The sequence below is a fragment of the Lichenostomus cassidix genome, chromosome 4, assembly GCF_008360975.1.
Source record: "Lichenostomus cassidix isolate B80296 chromosome 4, HeHo_3.0, whole genome shotgun sequence".
Lineage (NCBI taxonomy): Eukaryota > Metazoa > Chordata > Aves > Passeriformes > Meliphagidae > Lichenostomus > Lichenostomus cassidix.
Genome location: NC_139484.1, coordinates 24,272,868 through 24,291,693, shown reverse-complemented (window position 1 = coordinate 24,291,693; position 18,826 = coordinate 24,272,868). Strand labels below are relative to the sequence as shown.

Below are 18,826 nucleotides of genomic sequence, written 5' to 3'. Positions count from 1 at the left end.
GTAGTGACACAGTCATAGATCTGAAAAGCAGAGATGCTTCTCAGTATTTTTACCACCATACTATCTTATTTCAGAGGATATCGTGAAGTTAGTGTACAGACTCAGAGGTACATCAGGGTTGCTGGAATGATGAGCACCTTGGAAATTTACACCTTGGTTCGGAAGTCTGTATTTGACCAGTTTGAAGTAGAAGAGGCATGGGTTGAATGCTTCATAAAAGTGGGGGAAAAAACTAAAACACACCCGCCACCCCCAAACTACAAAACAGCCTGTTTCTCTGCAAGTATACCTATGTATCATGCTTTTGTTAAGGGGAAAAAATAAAACACCACAGATTTAGTGTCCTGCCCACCTACTTCTGGTTTCTGTGGTCATGAGCATCATGTTGGTCTGGCAGCAGCTGCCCTGCAGTGAAGTGGGTTGTTGCTTCCTCTGGAGAGAAATGTCTGTCAGGGTAATAAAGCAAAACCTGTTTCCATTTCCTCAGAAATGCTGCAAAGTATCTTCCCTTCAGAGCAGTGAGTCACAAGATGGGTCTTGTCCTCTTAGAAAATTACCCATTTCTATTCCCACTAAAGTTAAATTAATGCATGAAAACTTAGCTGAGTATAACTGAGAGATGAACTTCATATTTCACTGAATCTGAACTGATTGACAAAGAGAGTTTGGGGCATCTGTTCTGAGATACTTGAAAAGCTTTGACCATTCCTTCCTTTTTCTTCAAATTTATAGGCATTATGAATATACAGGGACTTTGTTATTTATGTCTAAGGACTTGTAATATGGCTTGCATTTTACATTTATTAATGTAAATAAGAATTTTATTGAGGATTTAATAGACATATATTTAATTAATTTAGACAGAATCTACTTACTATCTGATCCTTTAGGTGCTGTGTGCCTCTTTGAATACCACATGTCCATTTATTTCAAGAAGAGCTGTATGATATTCACATGAGATCATCGTATTGTGTTTTTATTGCCATGAATTCTCTTTGCATGTCTCATCAAATTATTTTGTTCACTTTGTAATCTTCCCTTATTCCAAGAAACTCTGGTGGATAATACTCTACCACTGACATAAAAATTTGTGTTCCTTCCTGGGTAAGAGAAACACTAGTGAGATAACAACTTTCCATGACATTACCTATTAGAGCTTTTCCTGTGGGTACTGATAGCTGTTTGTTTTTGGGTTTGGGACTTTCACAGACTGAAACACCATGAGGGTTGGATGTCAAAAGCCTAGTCTAACACAATCAAAAAAGATTGGCTTATGTCTCTGCCCTGTGAAATTGTAAATTGCTTTCTGATTTTTTAGAGACATTTCCTTAAAAATGTCTTCAAGCGTTACTGAGGATGAAGTCAGAAAGGTAATTTTAGTTTATTTAAGGCCACACAAAGGAAAAAAAAAAAGAAATGCTGTGAAGAAAGCAAACTTGGGGCTTTTTTTCATTCTTTGCTCCTTGCCAAGCTGAGCACAGAAAAAAAAATTTAATTCTGAACCTAAGTTTTTGAAATCAAGTGCAATAAAATTTCTTCCAGTTTCAAACCCAGTGAACATGAACTCATCTGAAGCCTGAGCGAGAACAAGTGTCATACTCTGCAGAAGAGTATAAAACTCAGTCTTGGGGCTGACATGTCATTTCAGTTGTTACTTAAAAAAACCCTAAAAAAACAATAGTAATCCCCTAAAGTGAAGAGATCATTAGATAAAGAGATCGAACTGCCCTGGTAGATGGGTTTAAATCCTCCCAAACAATTCTAAGGTTTGAGCTGTGGAAAAAGACGCAAATGACTCCACTCTTCACAAGATGCTCTGATTAATATAATACAACCCATAACGTTAAGACACATTGCTAGCAGTTACATGACTCTAGCTAGACAGCATGTGAAAAGTCTTATCCAAGGTGGTGTGGTTTCTGGAGCATTCCTGCAGAGAGCTCCCGAGTTCCCAGGAGGGCTTCTGCTCACTGTGAGGAAGCAGCAACACTGGAGGCCAAAACAGTGCCTGGCCTTTTTCTGGTCCTTCTTGTCTTGGCAACTGCCCTTTGCACAGCAGTTAGTTTAGAATAGTGCACATTTTCCACCCCTTCTGATGTGTTAAGGGATAGAGTAACAGGAAATGATTGATAAATTAAAGGAGGGACCCTTCAGAAGATGGGAAAGGCATGAAAATTCTCTTCACTGTTCCCAGACAAGGTAATGTTCATACATGAATATGTGGGACAGCAAGAATGCTGTTAGCGTCACCATTTTTTTTCTCTCCACACCTTTTTCACATGTCCAGGGGAAAGAAAAGGACTTGTAGTTTCTCCACTGCAATAACCAAGTGCCTCATGGTGATGTTCCCTGCTTTGTTCTAGAGCTTTTGCAGGGAAAAGTTAAGAGCTGCACGGTTCTGCTACTTTTATGCTCTGTGTCCCTGTTTACCTTCGTTGCTCTGAAACACACTGTTTTGGTGATGCCTCAGACGGTGTGGGTGTAGTTCGTAGCACTTGGGGGGGTTTATGGCAATTGGATATGTGCTCATGCCAAGGAAAGGAGAAGATGGATACAAAGTGTTTTGCGTTGATGGTGGCACTGTGGCACTGAGAAGGGTCAGGTGTGGGAGCAGTGCAGCGCAGCCTTCATGGCTGGACATGCCCTTAACTTGGGCAGGGACTCCTCTGGCTCGGGCACCAGGTTTGGCAGGATTCGCCTGCCGGCCCCATTCCTTCACAGCTCTGCGGGAATGACGGGCTTTGTGCTTGGAGCGTTTCGGGGAGCTGGAGCACCTCGACACACGTCCCAGCGTGGCAGCCTGGAGTCGCGGAGGGAGCCCGGCGGGGTTGGGAGCCCGGCTGGACTGGGCACGGCAGGAGCCGCAGCCGGGAGCGGGCACGGCTGGCCCGGGCTGACCCCGCCGGAGAGAGGGGAACGCGCCCGGCTGGGGGGAAGCGGAGACATAGGGAACGAGAGTCGCTGTGCGGCGTGTTCGCCCCCGGGGATGGGGGCTGAGGGCTGCGAAGGGGCGCTGCTGTAATGATAAGGGGGCCAGAGAGAGACTGCGAGACCACCGAGTGCGAGGGGCAGCACGGCAGGAAGCCCGATGGGCTCTGCCTCCCCTCCCGGGTCCCGGCGCTCCCCCCGCCGCCGGATGCCCAGAACCCCTCGCCCCGCACCGGCCGGGCTGCAGCAGCAGGAGGAGGAGAGGAGGAGGAGGAGGAGGAAGAGTAGGAGGAGACCGGCGCTTTCACTCCTGCTGACTGCAGAGGCTGAGGCAAAAGACAGAAAAAGGAGGAGGGGAATAAAAAGTAAAGAGCGGGGGGAGAGAGAGTGAAAGAAAACTAAGCCCAGCTTTTGCCGGTGCTGCTTGGATTGGATCTGGTTTGAGTTTCCTCTCTGCTGGCTTAAGCAGCAAGAGAAGGAGGAGTGGGGGAAGTAACTCGCTCACTCTTCCTCTGAAGCTTAAGCAAACGTGCTGTTGCCTGCGCTGGCCGGGAGCTGCCCGGGTGCAGTAGCCTCGCAGCCTATTGCTCTCAGTTGCCAAAGAATTGCCCGGACTTCTCGAGAACCTGGAGGAAAAAGACATCACAGACCTGACAATTGTCCAGTGCCTATAGACTTCACACTTTTTTTTTTGTTGTTGTTGTTGTTTTTGTTTTTTTCCTGGGGGATTATTTTTTAAAATTATTTTTCTCTCGTGTCTCTCAGAACAGCAGTTCCTTGAGTGGCTTTGAAATCCGTTGCTTTCTTAACTACTTCGGGAGCTATTTTGAAAAACTTTTTTCTCCCTCTTTTCTGTTTTCATTGCCAAAAAAAAAAGAAAAGAAAAAAGAAAGAAAATCCTTTTGGGGGAGGGGAGATGATCGTGCTGATGTGGAATAAGTGCTCCTGCTGTCTCCTCTTACTAGCCGCGGTCCTGATCGTGGAGAGCTCCCAGCTAGACAGCTCCAGCTCCAAGGTGAACTCCATCAAGTCCACCCTGATGGGGGAGGCTCCAACTCAGGCAACCAACAGATCTGCAGGCATCCACCAGGGACTGATGCTTGCTAGCAGTAAGAAGGGCAAAATCCTAGAGCAGATGGGAAAACCTCCTAAGCACTATCACCGGCAAGGAGAGGTAGGACATCGCCTCGTTTCTCGAGTGTCTGTCCATTTATGTGCTATATGTAAATAATTGTTAGTCTTCCCCTCACATTGTTTTCAGAGTTTTAATGTGCTAAATTAATTAAATTACTTCATGGGGCTTGCCTGGGACAATATCATCTCATAACTGGTGTCAAGAACTGTTCAAGTGGGAGTCAGGACGTTTGAACCAGTCATTTTTCTCTGTAGGGTTAATAACTGATAGAAGAAAGAGCAATATAAAAAACCTATAATCTTTGACATTTCTTTGTTTGACTCCTTCAAAAGTCTGCCAGAAGCAAAGAAAGAAATTTCTTGTTAACTCTCAAGACAGTGAATGAGTTGAATTCGAATAGGTGAGGGAAATTTGAAAATGAAGTAAAAATTCCCAGCAGTGAAACAAATTTTATTTTAGAAATCACACCTGGCAAGTTAATCTCTGGTATCTTCATCTTTGGTGAGAACAAAAAAGCATGCTATCCCAGTGTATCCTTAAGGTAAAGTCATTTTTTTAATAAGACAGAAAACAAATTCTAGGTTTCTTGTTCAGAATACGCTCCAGTGGTTGTTGAAGTTTTGTTTGGTTATGAGAGTTTGAATGTAAAGAAGAGAGAAAAGGTTATAGAAAAAAGAAAAGGTTATGGGGAAAAAAGGATCCCTACTTGCTTGTGCAGCCTTCTGTTCTCTCTGCCTGGAAACTTGGAAGTCTGATAAAAAATAATCTTCATTCGACTCTCTTTTGTGCTAAACTATAAAGCAGCATTTAAAGCCATCAGTCCTGTGCGTCCCTCTTAAGTCTCAACTTGGATGGTATGAATGTTGCGTGTTGTGATGTTGAAGGAGGTAGACTTCTTCAGAAAATATAGATTTTATTGGGTATTATTAGTATCTCTAAATACAGCTGCTTTTCATAAGCAATAGTGTAGCAGCAAGAGAGCTGCCAATGTTCAGCACTGAAAAAGCAAAATACTCAATGCCTAAAGCATCTGTATCTTGCTTAAATTTTCCTTAAAGCAGTAGAGAGGCTAAAAATTCAAGTAATCTACTGAATTTGCTAAAGTGTCTCACATCAGCTTCCTAATAATTGAATGTTAGCATTTGGTTTTGTGTGCAGGCGTAACAACAGTAGTGCTAGTTTTGGGTTTTGCGTGTGAGAAATTTGTTTTTAAATTCCCCCAAGCCTTCTTTCCCTAACCACGCAATTATTTTATAATTTACTCAGAATTTGGTTTGCCTCTCCTTACCTCTAAGCAAAGTTTAGTAAGAGATGCTGTGATGAAGTTTCATATTACTAAAATACTGTGCTTTTTTCTAGTTCACATTGTACTAATTACTGTGTTGAAACACCTTGAGGAAATAGAGGAGCCCAATATACCTTATATGTTCTCCTTGGATTTTCTTTTTTTTCAATGTATCCACAAAATGTCAAAATACAGGTCCTATTTTCCCACTGAATGTTATCAGTCTCATGTGTTTTGTGAGTCTTTGCTATACAACCTTTGCCTTTTGGGGAAGTCTTGCCACCTTCCCCTGTGTACAACATCCTCAGCGCTTCACTGTGTATTCAGCGCAGTGCTGAGAATAACTGATTATAATTCACCCATTTCCTGAAAAACAAGTTTTACAGCCCCCCAGTTGTATTTTCAATATTTGCCCCTAAATTGCCATCCTGGACTGGCATTTTCTGGGCACTTCTAGTTGCTGGAACTCACAAGGCACACTTCAAGTGAGAGACAGCACTGTAAGTATCTGTAGCGGTAGAAGAGACGTCACGCATGTTAAGATGTCATGCTTGTAACATTAGCAAAGACCCCTGGAGAACTGGTGGCTGTGACTCCCAGGGAGTGAAGCCTGACCTCCCATCAAGGGCTGTCAGCGCTGAATTTACCCTCTCTCCCTGAGATTCTGTCCCAGATCCTGTGTGGCCTCACACAAATGTATGTGAAAATGACACAGATTTGCTCCCAATAATTCTAGATGCTACTCTTGGCCATCTGCCTGAAGCAACACAGTTAACACAGAATTGCAATAAAAAGAAGAAAATAAAGGAAAAGACAAGAAAAGGAAAAGAAATAGAAGAAAAGGAAAGAGAAGAGAAGCAAAAAGAGTATCTTTTGTGAGAATGTTTTCTCTTTGTTGATACTTCCAGCTGTAGGGTTGGTAAGCCACTGCGTTTTTTAACAGTGTCACGCATATCAACCAATTAAGACATGACATTTTCATAATTCTTTTTAAAGTACTTTCTTATTAGGTTAGTGCTTAATTTGTTTAGATTATGGGACTTTGCACTGAAGTTAACTGTGCCACTTGCAAAAGAGTAAGCCTATGTTTTTCTTTCTGAAACAATCTGTTGAATTAGTGGAATTTGTAATGTCTCAAAAGTAAGAGCATCTTTTATATCTTGGCAACATTAGATGGTGAGTTGATTGTCTTGTTTACAACTAGGAAATAGTTTTAGTAAGGACCAAGGATATGCAAGCTGAAGAAAAATTAATAGAATCTTGCTGTTGTGATTGCTCTGAGCTGTGCTTACAGCTCTGCACATACACGTGGTGGATATAACCAAAACTGATGAAAGGACCATCAGACTACAACCTATTTGCTTTTCAATTACGTTAATTCTCAGGACTAGAAGCAACTTGGGAGTGTTTAATCAGCAATAAATCAACTGATACGATAGTTCATGGCTTATCTAGAGTGTTGATGTTTTTCAGCTGGTAGTTACAGTGCTTCTGCCCAGAAAGGGAAGATCCAGTGCTCTTTCGTCAGGCAGAGTTCCAGTTCAAACGTATGAAAATACTCACATGAGCAAAGCAAGCTGATCCAGCTTGCAGAGACACTGGCGGGGCAAATGTGGATTTTAGTAAGACTTAACATTTTTATGTCTTTCTGAGGAATATTATTTATTTTCTGTTCTTATTCCCTTTACTGCCTTGGATCAGCAGAGAATGAGAAGCATTGATGTGCTAAATCAGTGAGATTTCATTCTCTTCACTGTTCTTTACTGTCACTCCTGTTTTTCTTTTTCTGCAAACTGTTAATGTTTCTCCAATTTCACAGAGAATCAGAAAGTGTCTACAGCATTTGCACAAGGGAAAAATATGTCCAGAACTGGTACTGTACAGTGCATGCTAATCTAGGTTACTTTGGGGAGTCCGGATTACAAACTGTCAGTCATCAATTTCCTTTCAAAACTTGATTTAGAGAAGTGCTTCTGGGGACATCCAACACCTCAGTTCTGTGGCCTCTCAGGGAAAGGGCTCTGGAAATATCCCCTCTCTAGGTAAATACGGTACTGTGAGTAAGGTCACAATTGACAGTGAAGATAGAATTAATTTTCGATGTGTTAGCTTCCACTGTGTTTGGGCAAGGTCTCCCACATGAGTGTTCCAGCTCAACTATAGAGATGCAACCTGAAAGGGAAAATAGAACATATTTTATGGTGATTGAAAGGTATAGCCATTCCACAGATTGCTGGTTGATCGCTTTGTAGCCTCTTTAATTCACTTCACCATCTTTTTGACTTCTTGCCTCTGGGTTATAATCCCCTCTCTCCTCTGAGACTTGTCCCCTCCCTCAGTACTGGGGTTTGCACTCCTTCATACTCAACCACCTTTAATGATCTGGTAGGCTGTGACCTACCAAACTTTATTTCCAGCTGTTTTTCTTTAATCTTTGGGTGCTATTATCTTCTCCCCTTCCCACCGCCTGGCCACAAGCCATTGTTTCAGGTCATTCCCCAGCAAGATGTGTCTCTCATTCTCTTTGTCCCTTTGCTGCTGCATAGCTATTTGGGTTTGTGCTTCCCATTAACACTGTCCATTCCCCATGCACATGATGGGAAAAATAGCAAAGAAGGGAAGAACTGGGACATCCAGGAGAGGGAACCAACCCATCCATTGGGCTGACTAAGAGATAATGAGGTCTGGAAAAGGGAGAGAGGAATGAAAAGCTGAGACAAGTTTTAACACTGCAGAGAATAGACAGCTATCAGATGAGCCTTAGTACTCCAAATGTACTTGGTTTAATGTTAAAGATGTGTTTACTTTTTTAAACTCTATTGCAGCTTGAGCTAAGAGGCTCGAGACCACAGAAGCCAAACCAAAGAGGCATTTATTCAAATGACTAATTTGATAGCGATCTCATACCTATTTACGCATGGACATACATGTGTTTCTTGGACAGGACATAGTTACCCACAAGGACTTCATAGAAAATATTTGGATGATGCTTTGTAGCGAGTAAAACAGCATGAGATGTAGTAATTGAATGCAGTGCTCTGACAATATTGCAATAAAATGTACTAAAGACACCAAAAATGTAACCGCAATATCTTAAATAGCTAGCAACCAAGATAGCATAAATTATTCCTCCATGGGATTAAAAATAAATTAATTAAAATAACTAGAAATTACAAACAGCAATAGCTATGCCTTTTGTTTTGCCTTTTTTAAATTAAAAAAATACAGAATTGCTAAATCTGCAGAGTCACCCGAGAATGTATTCTTTGCTCTTAATATTTAGTGTTAGAAATATGGGTGACATACTGGTTTACTGGCAGCAGTCTTTCTAAATAGCCTACTGGTTTCTCAATTGCAAAAAATGGGATGCAGAGTATTATTTCTTTCCTGGGTCATGCTTGGTGTCCCCTTTAAATTGTTACTATTAATGGACTTGGTAATAGAGAGCAAAAGCTCCTCTAAAGTGGCTTTAGTACAACTATTTCCTATGAGATTTGCAACAATACCTAGAATATTTCTAGGACTCTGACGTGCTTCTCGGTGTGCAAGTACTAAGGAAGAGTCAGTTTCTGTAAGGAAAGTCTGTCAGAGCTTAATGACAACACAGAATATGATGAAGCATGATTACATTTTCCCCTCAGAATAGTGAGTCTGATTAACTCTCTATGATTAACTGATGCTTTGCAGATGCAAATTTAGCACAAGTTTAATTTTGATCCTAATTATCTCAACACCGGATGTATCTTGCAAGCACTTTATATCTCACGGCTTGTCAGTAGAGCCTTTGGTCCCTTCGCACTTGTTCTTACAAATGCCTCACCCTGGAAATGTCGTGCAGGAGGAATTTAGCTCTGCAGAGGAGGAGCACCATGAAGCTTCTGCTTCTGTTTGTTTCTCCAGCATTGCTTTCCTCTCCAGGTTTTTTATATCTGCTATTTTTTTTTTTTTTAAGTATATCCTAACAAGTTTTGTATCTGTGTAAAAATGTTAATTTGGAGAACACGTTCACAGCACAGAGCTTTCCCCTCCTGTATGTGCTTACCACAGTCCCTACCAAGTTCATGCTACCACCCACATGCACGTGCTGGTTGTGTCTGGTAAGAGGCAGGGTGTGGTGGGACACACTTGGAGCCAGCAGCCCCTGCTTGGACCATCATTGTCACAGGACTTGTCACCATGTCCTGTCCTGATGTTGTGGAGCTTTGTGTTAGTTTTGGCACTGCAGTTGTAAAACATTTATGATGGATTTGAGGAGCTGAATTCTGTATGATGCCACAGAAATGGCATGGAAAGCTAGAAGTCACCATTCTGTTTTCCCTGCATTGGTAAAACTCCAAGTGTATTAAGAATTTTATATTTATTCTTTCTTTTAGTGAACTGACAATGATTCTTTTAAAATCTTTGTCTTTTGCTGCTGTGTTCTAGGCTGTGTTTCTGCTACTTTTAGGTTGAAACCTATAAGAAGCTTCTATGAGCTTCATATCCATGGATGTGAAAGGCCAATACGAAAGCCAAGAAGATCAGAAGGTTTGTTTTGTTACTCAAAATTAGTTTTGCCTGCCAAAGTTTTTATTTTTGTTAGAGACCATGAACCTTCACCTCTTCTTTTTTACACCAAGTATAGGATGTGCAATTGCAGTGTGTGTCCCCAGACCATCACTTTTTTTCAGTGTCATGTTTTTCCTTTTTTTGGTTGAAGGTCAAATTTATTCTAATGGAAATTTTAATGAACATCAAGCAATTTTCAAATTGCAATGAATTGTGAAAATAGATGGATTTATGATACTTCCAAGCTTATTGCAGAATACTTTTCTCTAGAAAGAATTACAGAAAGTAGCATTAGAGAGAGAGAGAGCAGTGGCTTAAAAGGATACATATGTTCATACTAAAGGACAATATAATACTAAATCATAGCAATCTTCAAATAAAATAATGAGTTATGTTCATCTTAGTTTCAGTTTTCTTAGGATGGGGCTTAAATCCATCTATGATTTATATATTTGTGTTCACACAAACAGAGCTTGAGTTATGAAAATAAATTGATATAAACACACAGTGGGAACACGAAGTTCACTCATTCAGCAGCTATTTTATTCTTACTAACGGAAAGAGCAGAGCAATGCTACAAAAAAGAAAAAAGCCTTAAAAGTTGTTGGGTTTTCCCCCCTCAAAGCACATGAGCACACGGTTCAGCCCCTTGGGACTTTCTTAAAGCTAAGCTTTGATATGATTGAATTTTCATATGCATAGTAATGAATCTTTGAGACATGCATGTTGCACATGTGTAGTGCAAATGGCACTGGTTTAGCATTTTCAGCATCAAGCAAAGGCAGACTGTTCCGCACATGCTTGGGAATGAGGTGTTGCTTCACTCTGCAAGCCCTCTGCCTCATTCTCCGTGCATCATGTAAGTGTGAACCAGGCTGTGCATGCTTTTAAAAGCATATTTATCGGTCCAGTGAATGAGAGGACAGGGTTCAGTTCTACGTGTTTTGGCAGCCTGCCTTGAGTAAAGCAGTGACTTGCTGTCAGCATGATCTCCTCTCTGCAATCTGAATTGACTGTAGAGGAGATCTCTTAAAGGAACTGCGAACACAATACATTTGTGTTGCAGCAGGAAACTTTTGTTCTTGGAATCTCATTCTTAACTAGAACAGCATCAGGGAAAGTAATGCATCTGATGGGAGAAGATCTTCTTTACTTTTCCTTTTGCACAGAGCAAGGTAGCTTCCAGAATTGGATTTGATTCTGTATTTTTTTGCTATGCATTCCTTCAGAAAATGGTGCACCTCTTCTTGACAGCCTGAAAAGATACTAAATTGGACATTCTGCTGTGGCCTGACCTGTGAGGGTTAGTACATAGTGCAATGTACTTGTCATATTTCATTGTTTCTTTTCTTTTGGCTTGAAAATGAGAGCACAGAGCTCTCCCACCCGGTTCATTGCAGACTCAGGATGCTGTTTTCTACCTTAAAAAAAAAAAAAGTGTTTCTCTCTATCTTTTGGGCTTTTAGGTTGCCCACAGAGAGGCTGAGCTGCGAGTCTTTTGCTCTTCCTTTGGTAGGAGTACTGGGTGGATATTTTCTGTCTTGCCTTTTCAAAGGTCATCTCCCCTTCGTTCTTCAGGAGGCAGGGAAGGAGACAGAAGACGTCAAGTGGTCATGTTTTGCCAGACCTTCTATTCAGTTTATCATCCACTCAGGCAGCAATAATGATACATCTGACTCACATAACCAACCACAATGTGTCAGCTGAACACTGGGGTTCCTCAGCAAGACTGAAAGTTGTTCTTTCAGACCTGTTCAGTTGATGTTACTCCCAACAAAACTAAATTTCCATTTGTATATCATTCATAACCAGTTCCTGTGGTAATGGGAGAGAGTGGGTGTAGGTCAGAACTGAAGAATGGAAATTTTGGGAACCCAGGAAGGACCCGGAAAACACGAGGTTGCCATCCTCTCTCCCCGCTTTCTCCATGTTGAGCCAAATGTTGATTCTGCCTTGTGTCATCTTACAGGTAAAGAGGAAAACTGCCTAGGCTTAAAAGTCTTCTTTATAGTTTGGTGGTAGTATTAAACTGCTTAGCTGCATAAAATGTTTTTGTAATTGTTTAAATAAATACAGAGTTTTTAAAATGCTCTTTAGGAATGCTTGTAAACTTCTGTGCTTGGATTTGTCCCCATTGCTATCTTCCAGACATCCCACTCCTCGCCAGGAAAATGGCTTTTTAACAAGAAGAATCCTCTGAAAATTACTTTCTGAGGGGGTCCTGGCCACAGCAGCTGCAACAAATTGCCACTGAACTTCAGTCCCAATTGCTTTTTATTGCTAAAAGGATAAGTGACCAAGTGAATACTTGCATTATAGCTTCACGACAGTTTATTAAGTATCAAATTGTAGTGTCTGATGTTGTCTAACCAGAAGATTAAGGTTTTCTCTGTGGAGAAAAATTTCTCTCAGACTTTGTACCAATGCTTAAGCTGCAAGAGAGTGGGAAAATCCTGCCAATCCCAAACTGTTCTGTGGTTAGGCTGTCTTAGGGTTTTCCTCTGCTGGGGCTGGTCATTGATGTCAGCACAGAGCTATAACAGCACGAGGCAGCTGAGAAGTCACGGCACCGCGATCCATCGCGTGTTGGTCCACCCCTGCTGAGAAAACAAGTCCACAGGGGGCATTTCCTGAGCAAGAGGGTTTTGAGTAATGGCACAGGTTCAGCATAGCTCAGACTATGCTAACTGGAAAGCATTTTTGGCACGATTTTCCAAATAAACAACACAGAGCGCAGGAAGGTCAATAAAGGATGGAGCAAAACGCTGAGATGGTACAGGATGTGCTCTTATGTCTTTGAGCAGGATTTGCCACCTGGAAAGGAGGTGCAGGTCTGCTTGCCTCCGTCCCAGCCTCTCTAACTTTGAGGATCCCTCCTTCACCAGACATGCTGGCCTCCCCATCACTGCTGTAGGTTTGGAACTTGGGTTTGGTTTTTGCAATTACAGTTGCAAGGATGACGCCTTTTCTTAAGCACTATCCTCTTAAGTTATCAGTGAAGGATAGATAAGAGAATCTTTATTGCAGGCAGACATGTGCACTGCAGGTGTGAAGGGATCTCTTAAACTGTTTATGAGTGCACAAAGCCCCACGAACAAAGAGGGCAGAAAAGAACGTTGTCATTTTAAGGAAAGATATGTTTTAAGGCCCTGTTAAAAAATAAAGCCAAAACAGAATAGCAAATGGGCTGCAGATTGTCTGTGTAAGAGGGATTAGCACTCTGAAAATCTCTGATTTTTCCGAACAGGCTTGTGCCATAGACAGTCCCAGTTAACCAAGATGCCATTTGACAATGGAAGGGGTATCCACTGTCAGGCTCTTGTCTCAGAGAGTTACCCACAAAATCCTTTTCCAATAGGAACAAACAGACGAGTAGGATAGCACTACCTTAACTCTGTTTTAAAGGGTTTAGATGACTAGAAGTCAATGCATACGTTGTATGAACAGGTGTGATAGTGGGATGTGAGTTCCAGGTCTGGGGTCCCCTTGTCACTCGTAAGTTTGGTGGGACTGGAGTCTATTTTACAGTAAAAAGGACAGAAGAGAAAGGTCAAGGATGGCTAAAATGAGAGAAAACACTTCATTTTCTTTAACAGCCATGTGATGATAATTTGTTTGGATCAACTTTCGGGTACACTGAGGGTAACATCCATAATGATGGGGACAATTCAGTACCTAAACTAATGTGATGTAATTCGTGCCCCTCCAGCATGGTTTTTCAGCAGATGCACTAAAAAAACTTGGCCACAGACACAAATTCATGCTGCCTGGAAATGCTACACTTCAGCTCCTTACTCTGCAAAATGAGCTGTTTCATTGCCTTCTTATCCAAGAAGTGCTGCACACTTCTGCACAGCAAGCCATCTCCAGGCTTTGGCCCTGTTTACTGATAGGATAAATCTGAAATGTATTTATGTACCTAATTCCCTGAGTGTTTCCAGTGGGAATTACATTTTGCCTGCCTTTGGGGCGTGGGGTCATGGTCTTTTCCATACATGAGAGAAATTCAGTAGAAATCTTCAGTCTGAGACTCAGTGCAAGGCTAGTTCAGGGACAAGGACCTCTCTTCCCTTTCTCAACCTGTGTAAGATTATCTGAGTTTGGTCATCCAGAATAATTTTTTGTAACTATTATTACAGAAAAGGGAAATCAGAATAATTTAATTTGTTCCCTCAATGATGAAATAATTGTAGGAAAGGTCAATCATAAATCTTATCTAAGGTGCAGACACAGTTACTCTGGCTGCAGTTACTCTGGCCCTTCTCTCTGGGTTCCAATCTTCATCCAGAGTAACCATTTTCTTAAACCAGCCCTTTTTTTTTTTTTTTTTTTCCTGTAAAACTGGACAGGGATGCAGAGATGTTGCAAGGAGAGCTGTAGTGCTTGTCTTTAATGAGCCTCTTCCTGACCCACCCTATGTAAAGCAGTTGACACATCATGTGTTGTGCAGCTGGGACGGCTACCCTAGCACATGTCTCTGATATATGAATGTATTGACTTTAGCCTTTTGGAAGCACCGGTCCCATGCTGTTCTCCAGAGTCGTGTTTAAGTCATTTCCCAGATACCGTGGATATAGGGGCGGTAGGAGCAAAAGCTGAAGTGGAATTCACGAGTTCAGATTTAGCTGATTCTATGAAAACAGATTGCACAACACAGACTGACATTTTCTGGATTTGATTTTCTTTCTTTCCTTGGTTTGACCTCCAGTGCTTCTTCTGTCAGCTGGTCAGTATTCCATTCTGAAGTTGTAGAGTTTGTGTTTGTGTGTGTGTGTGAGTGGCTTTTTTTTTTGTTGTTTGAGGATTTTGGGGGTTGTTGTTTTACTTTTGTAGTGTAGCCCTTTAAATTTGAATTCTCCTTGATCAAGGGGCAAACCAGTTTCTGTGAGATAGCAGCTGGAGGGCTTGAAGGGTGCTGACGTGGTGCAGGGGTGAAATTCAGGCAGGGTGATCCACACTGCTGAATAGTCTGAGCAGACAAGACCAGCCATGGACAAAGTTCATGCCCTGTCAGTGGGACAGTGCATGTCTCTGTCCCTGCAGCACGGGGAGCTTGGCTGCTCCTGATACTCTTGACTCCACTGGAAATCTTTGTGCTTATATGCTTTGACCATTTCTTAGTCTAACAGTCACTGCTTTTAATTTTGATCCCCTTCTGTCCTAAATGACCCTATTGTCAGGAAATTAATTGAAAGAGTAGCTATTAGAGGACATTTTGTGAACATCCACTGCTTCTAAAGTTCATTTTTACATTATGTTTCACCTGAATATTTTTCAGAACAAAAAAAATCTCTAATGCTCTTCTGTTCTGACAACATGTATGAGGCTGAGGCTTCCTTCTTGCTCCTATCAAAGCTAAACATTCAAATAGCACTCTCTTACCAGACAAACTACAGATCAAAACCAAATTACACCATTTTTGCTCTTCAAATGCTTGTGCCAATGGAGCTATAGCTCAAGAACAGAAACTTAAAAGAAACTGAATTGCCAAGGGATAGCCCATTTCATAACTGGTTAGAATAACTGATAATTGATCAAAAATAAGCAGGACTAAACTGGCATGTTTCACTATGCAAGGAGGCTATAAGCAAAGCTTCACATAAACCTTTCAGGACAGATGCTGTTCAACTTATTGATAAATGCTCTGGAAAATGAGGAATTAATGAGGCACAGAAATGTTAAAAATAATTTATTCACAATGGTAAGAACTTAAGTGGACCACAAAGAGTTGCAGTAAATGCTAATATGCTGACTACCTAAGAGATAAATCCCATGGGTAAAATTCCATTTCTAAAAGTATAAAGAAATATGTATAGCATAATGTGATGGCAGTTAGGCACATGCAGTGTTAACTTGTAATTTAGCATTAATTTAGCTATCTTTCATGGTGAAGAAGCAGTAGAAAGACAAAAATTAAATACTAAAAAAAATTTTAAAAATTCAATCCCAGTGGAAGATCAGGAAGTGAAAAAGAAAATCCCCAGAGGGTATTTTTAAACTGATTGTAATTTCATGGTGCTGAGTAACTGTTAAAAGATATAAAAGCAGTCAGGATGAAACCGAGAAGGAGGACAGCAGGGCTGATTATAACAGCAGAACTGCTTAAACATAGGAGAAAGTAAATAGAATGCAAAGACCCAGTTTGGAAAAGGGATGTCCTTGGGAGAACAAGATGGAGAGAAATAAGGTAATGAAGAGTCAGAAGAAGGTGAGTGGGGAGCAATCCCTCAGTGTTTGCTGCAGAAGAAGAGCCAAGAGCAGACAGTGTGAAATGATCAGCCAGCCAGGAACTACTTTTTGCTGTTGTGGAGCTCTTTGCCAATGATGCTGTTGGAGCCATATGGAACTGCTCAAATGGAGAGGAGACAGACACAGAGATGAGAGATTGCACTGGTAGGTACTGAACTTTCTATTTCAGGTGTATCTAAGCTAAACACAGTGATACAACCTCCAGCTCCAGATGTGTCTAAGTGGCTCTTGGCTGAAGCTGGGAGAATGCATCTGGGAGAAGTCCTTCTGTACTTGCTTATAACCTTATTCCTTTGAGTATTTGCATCTAGCAGGATGCTGGCCTGACCCCTTTGCTCTGATGCATTGCAGGAACTTTTATGTCCTTATACACTTAGTAACTTGAATCAACATAAAAGCCGATAAAAAACTTGTATTTTATCAGTATCATAAGTAGCCTAACTTGTTACCTCAATTTATCAGGAAACTTGAGCATATCTGGTTCAATGTAAGCATTTGTGTTGTTTTGTATACTTCTGTTAGTATGTGCATATACAAATTTTAGGCAAAAATTTAACTACTGAGCTGAACCCAATCCTTGGGTCTATGACAGTAGGCACTGATTTTCATATCCTCTCCAATGCTCATGGACATCCGTGTTAATTCGCCCATGAATGCCAGTGTGGCTTTGTTATCAAGTGAGACTTTTAGTCAAAATGTTGAATAGTCCAAAGAGACTGATACAACAAATGGAAAACGTGACTACAATGAAAAGAAAATGGAAAAAAGAAGAAAGAGGCAAAGAGGCTTAGAACAGACTTACAAAGTATGTAGGATACGGAAGTCAGGGGAGACTTTTCAAAGATTTTTGCAACAATTTAATCAGCTACAGAAGTAAAACCTTTCCAAAAAGGGTAAGATTTTCAAGTAATTCATTACTCAGAATGAAGGTTTTGAGGTTTTGGGTGTCTTTCTGCTTTTTTTCCCTAATTTCCTCAAGAATTTAGCTAATGAGTAAATCCTTCCCTATCAAATTATCATATACACAGGGCCGAGTATCTTCAAACTTTTGAAAAGTCCAATGTTCCCAAAGTTGCTAGTTTTGATGGAAACTACTCTCTTGCCAGGGAAGTACTGGGCTAATTGGCTTTGTCTATGAATAGATACAAAAAGCTTAGGACATAGAGCAACTCAGGATTACAGTCAAACAACCCAAGAATCTCCTGTTTTATCTTTGAAGACAATTTGACCAGAAATTTTAGGAGCTTAAGTAGAAGTCACAGTGTTATAAGTGCTGGGGAGTGTGTGTGTATCTGTCTTTCTGCTTTCACCAGATCCTTCTCTGCATCAGGCAAAAGTTAGAGTTCACAAAAAATTGTGTTGCCTCTGCAGCAATCTCTGGTTACCATCTCTGGCTTAATGAGTATTGATAGTATTAACATTTTTTTTTTTCTAAACCCTCCTTTGATCTCCTCTTCCACCTGCAAACTCCAAAACAGTTAAAAGCCATGGTTAACACACGTTTCAATACTTTGGCATTCAGACTTGGATTCCAACCATCCAGGTTCAGTAAAAACCTTGGCAGAGCTGCTGCCTCTCCACTGTGCTCGAGAGCAGGACATGACATCTTGTGACCAGTCGATTGATGTGAAGGGACTTGTTCCATTTATGGCTAATGCAGTACATGAATTTTGGTAGATGTGACCAAGTCCAGTCTGCTCCCTTCTCTAAAGCAGATGTGGAAAGGCCCTTGCTTTCCTGAACTTGTCTGCTTGCTAAAATCTCTGACACCTTTTTTGCTGGTGAAAAAACATCCCAGCTAAGGGTGTGTATTGGTTCATTCTGCTGTTTTTGTGCGTATAGTATATAGCTCTCTGAGCACACTCTTTTTAATGGGTGTGTGATATTTATAGGAGCCACAAATGCTTTGTTGGTTGGACTTCAAGCATAATGTTTGGCTGGCTCAGTCATTAGTTATGCTAAATTTCTATGGCATTGATTCCAAAACCTTATCATTGTATACCCTCTGAATTTCCCCATTATATAAAATGCTCCTCTCTGAAACAAATATATGATATTTGAAGGAACCCAAAATATTTGGAAGATGATAACATAGATGACCAATCCAAACATTTGCACAATGGGGAGTATTTTTAGAGAAGAGAAACACAGAAGAAATTAAATGTCATAAAGTTTGATAGGAAGTGCACAGGTTGAAAGTGATCGTGCTTAAATCAACATGCCTTTAAACAGTAGTTTTTCTAAACTTATCTTGGATTGTTTTTTTTTTAAAGATGCATACCTAACATATTTTCTACTTTTGGAACTCCATTTTTTTGGACAAAATATTCTGCTTCCAGAATACCTGGTAACATCAGAACATAGGGAAAGATTTTAGTGCTTAAGAGAAAACAGAAAAAATTGTCATGGAAATTTCAAAACTTCATTGAGATTGCTCCATTTTCACATAAAAATTCTTGGAATAAAAACCTGGTTTTTTCTATTTAATTGTTCATTGTAAAAAAAAAAAAAAGTGCTGTTTTCACAATCAGTACTGATTCTCAGCAGAATATCATAATTTATTGCAGATAGGAAGAACATTTGTTTTGGGAACCTGCATTTGCTCTTGAATCAGCAGGTTACTGCTGCATTCATTTTCTATCCTTCTCAGTTTTCATGCTCTCTCATCCATCTCTTTCTGA

The 18,826-nt window shown here is 40.8% G+C and overlaps 1 protein-coding gene across 1 annotated transcript in view; it reads left to right on the top strand.

Annotated features, from left to right (window-relative positions):
* The first annotated feature begins 1,058 nt into the window (after positions 1-1,058).
* DKK2 (dickkopf Wnt signaling pathway inhibitor 2) overlaps positions 1,059-18,826 on the top strand; it is a 44,301-nt gene continuing 26,533 nt past the window's right edge. Inside the window, exon 1 of the mRNA XM_085058351.1 lies at positions 1,059-4,102. Within this exon, the coding sequence (XP_084914477.1) occupies positions 3,845-4,102 (258 nt within the window). The 5' untranslated portion in view covers positions 1,059-3,844. The remainder of the gene's footprint in view (positions 4,103-18,826) is intronic.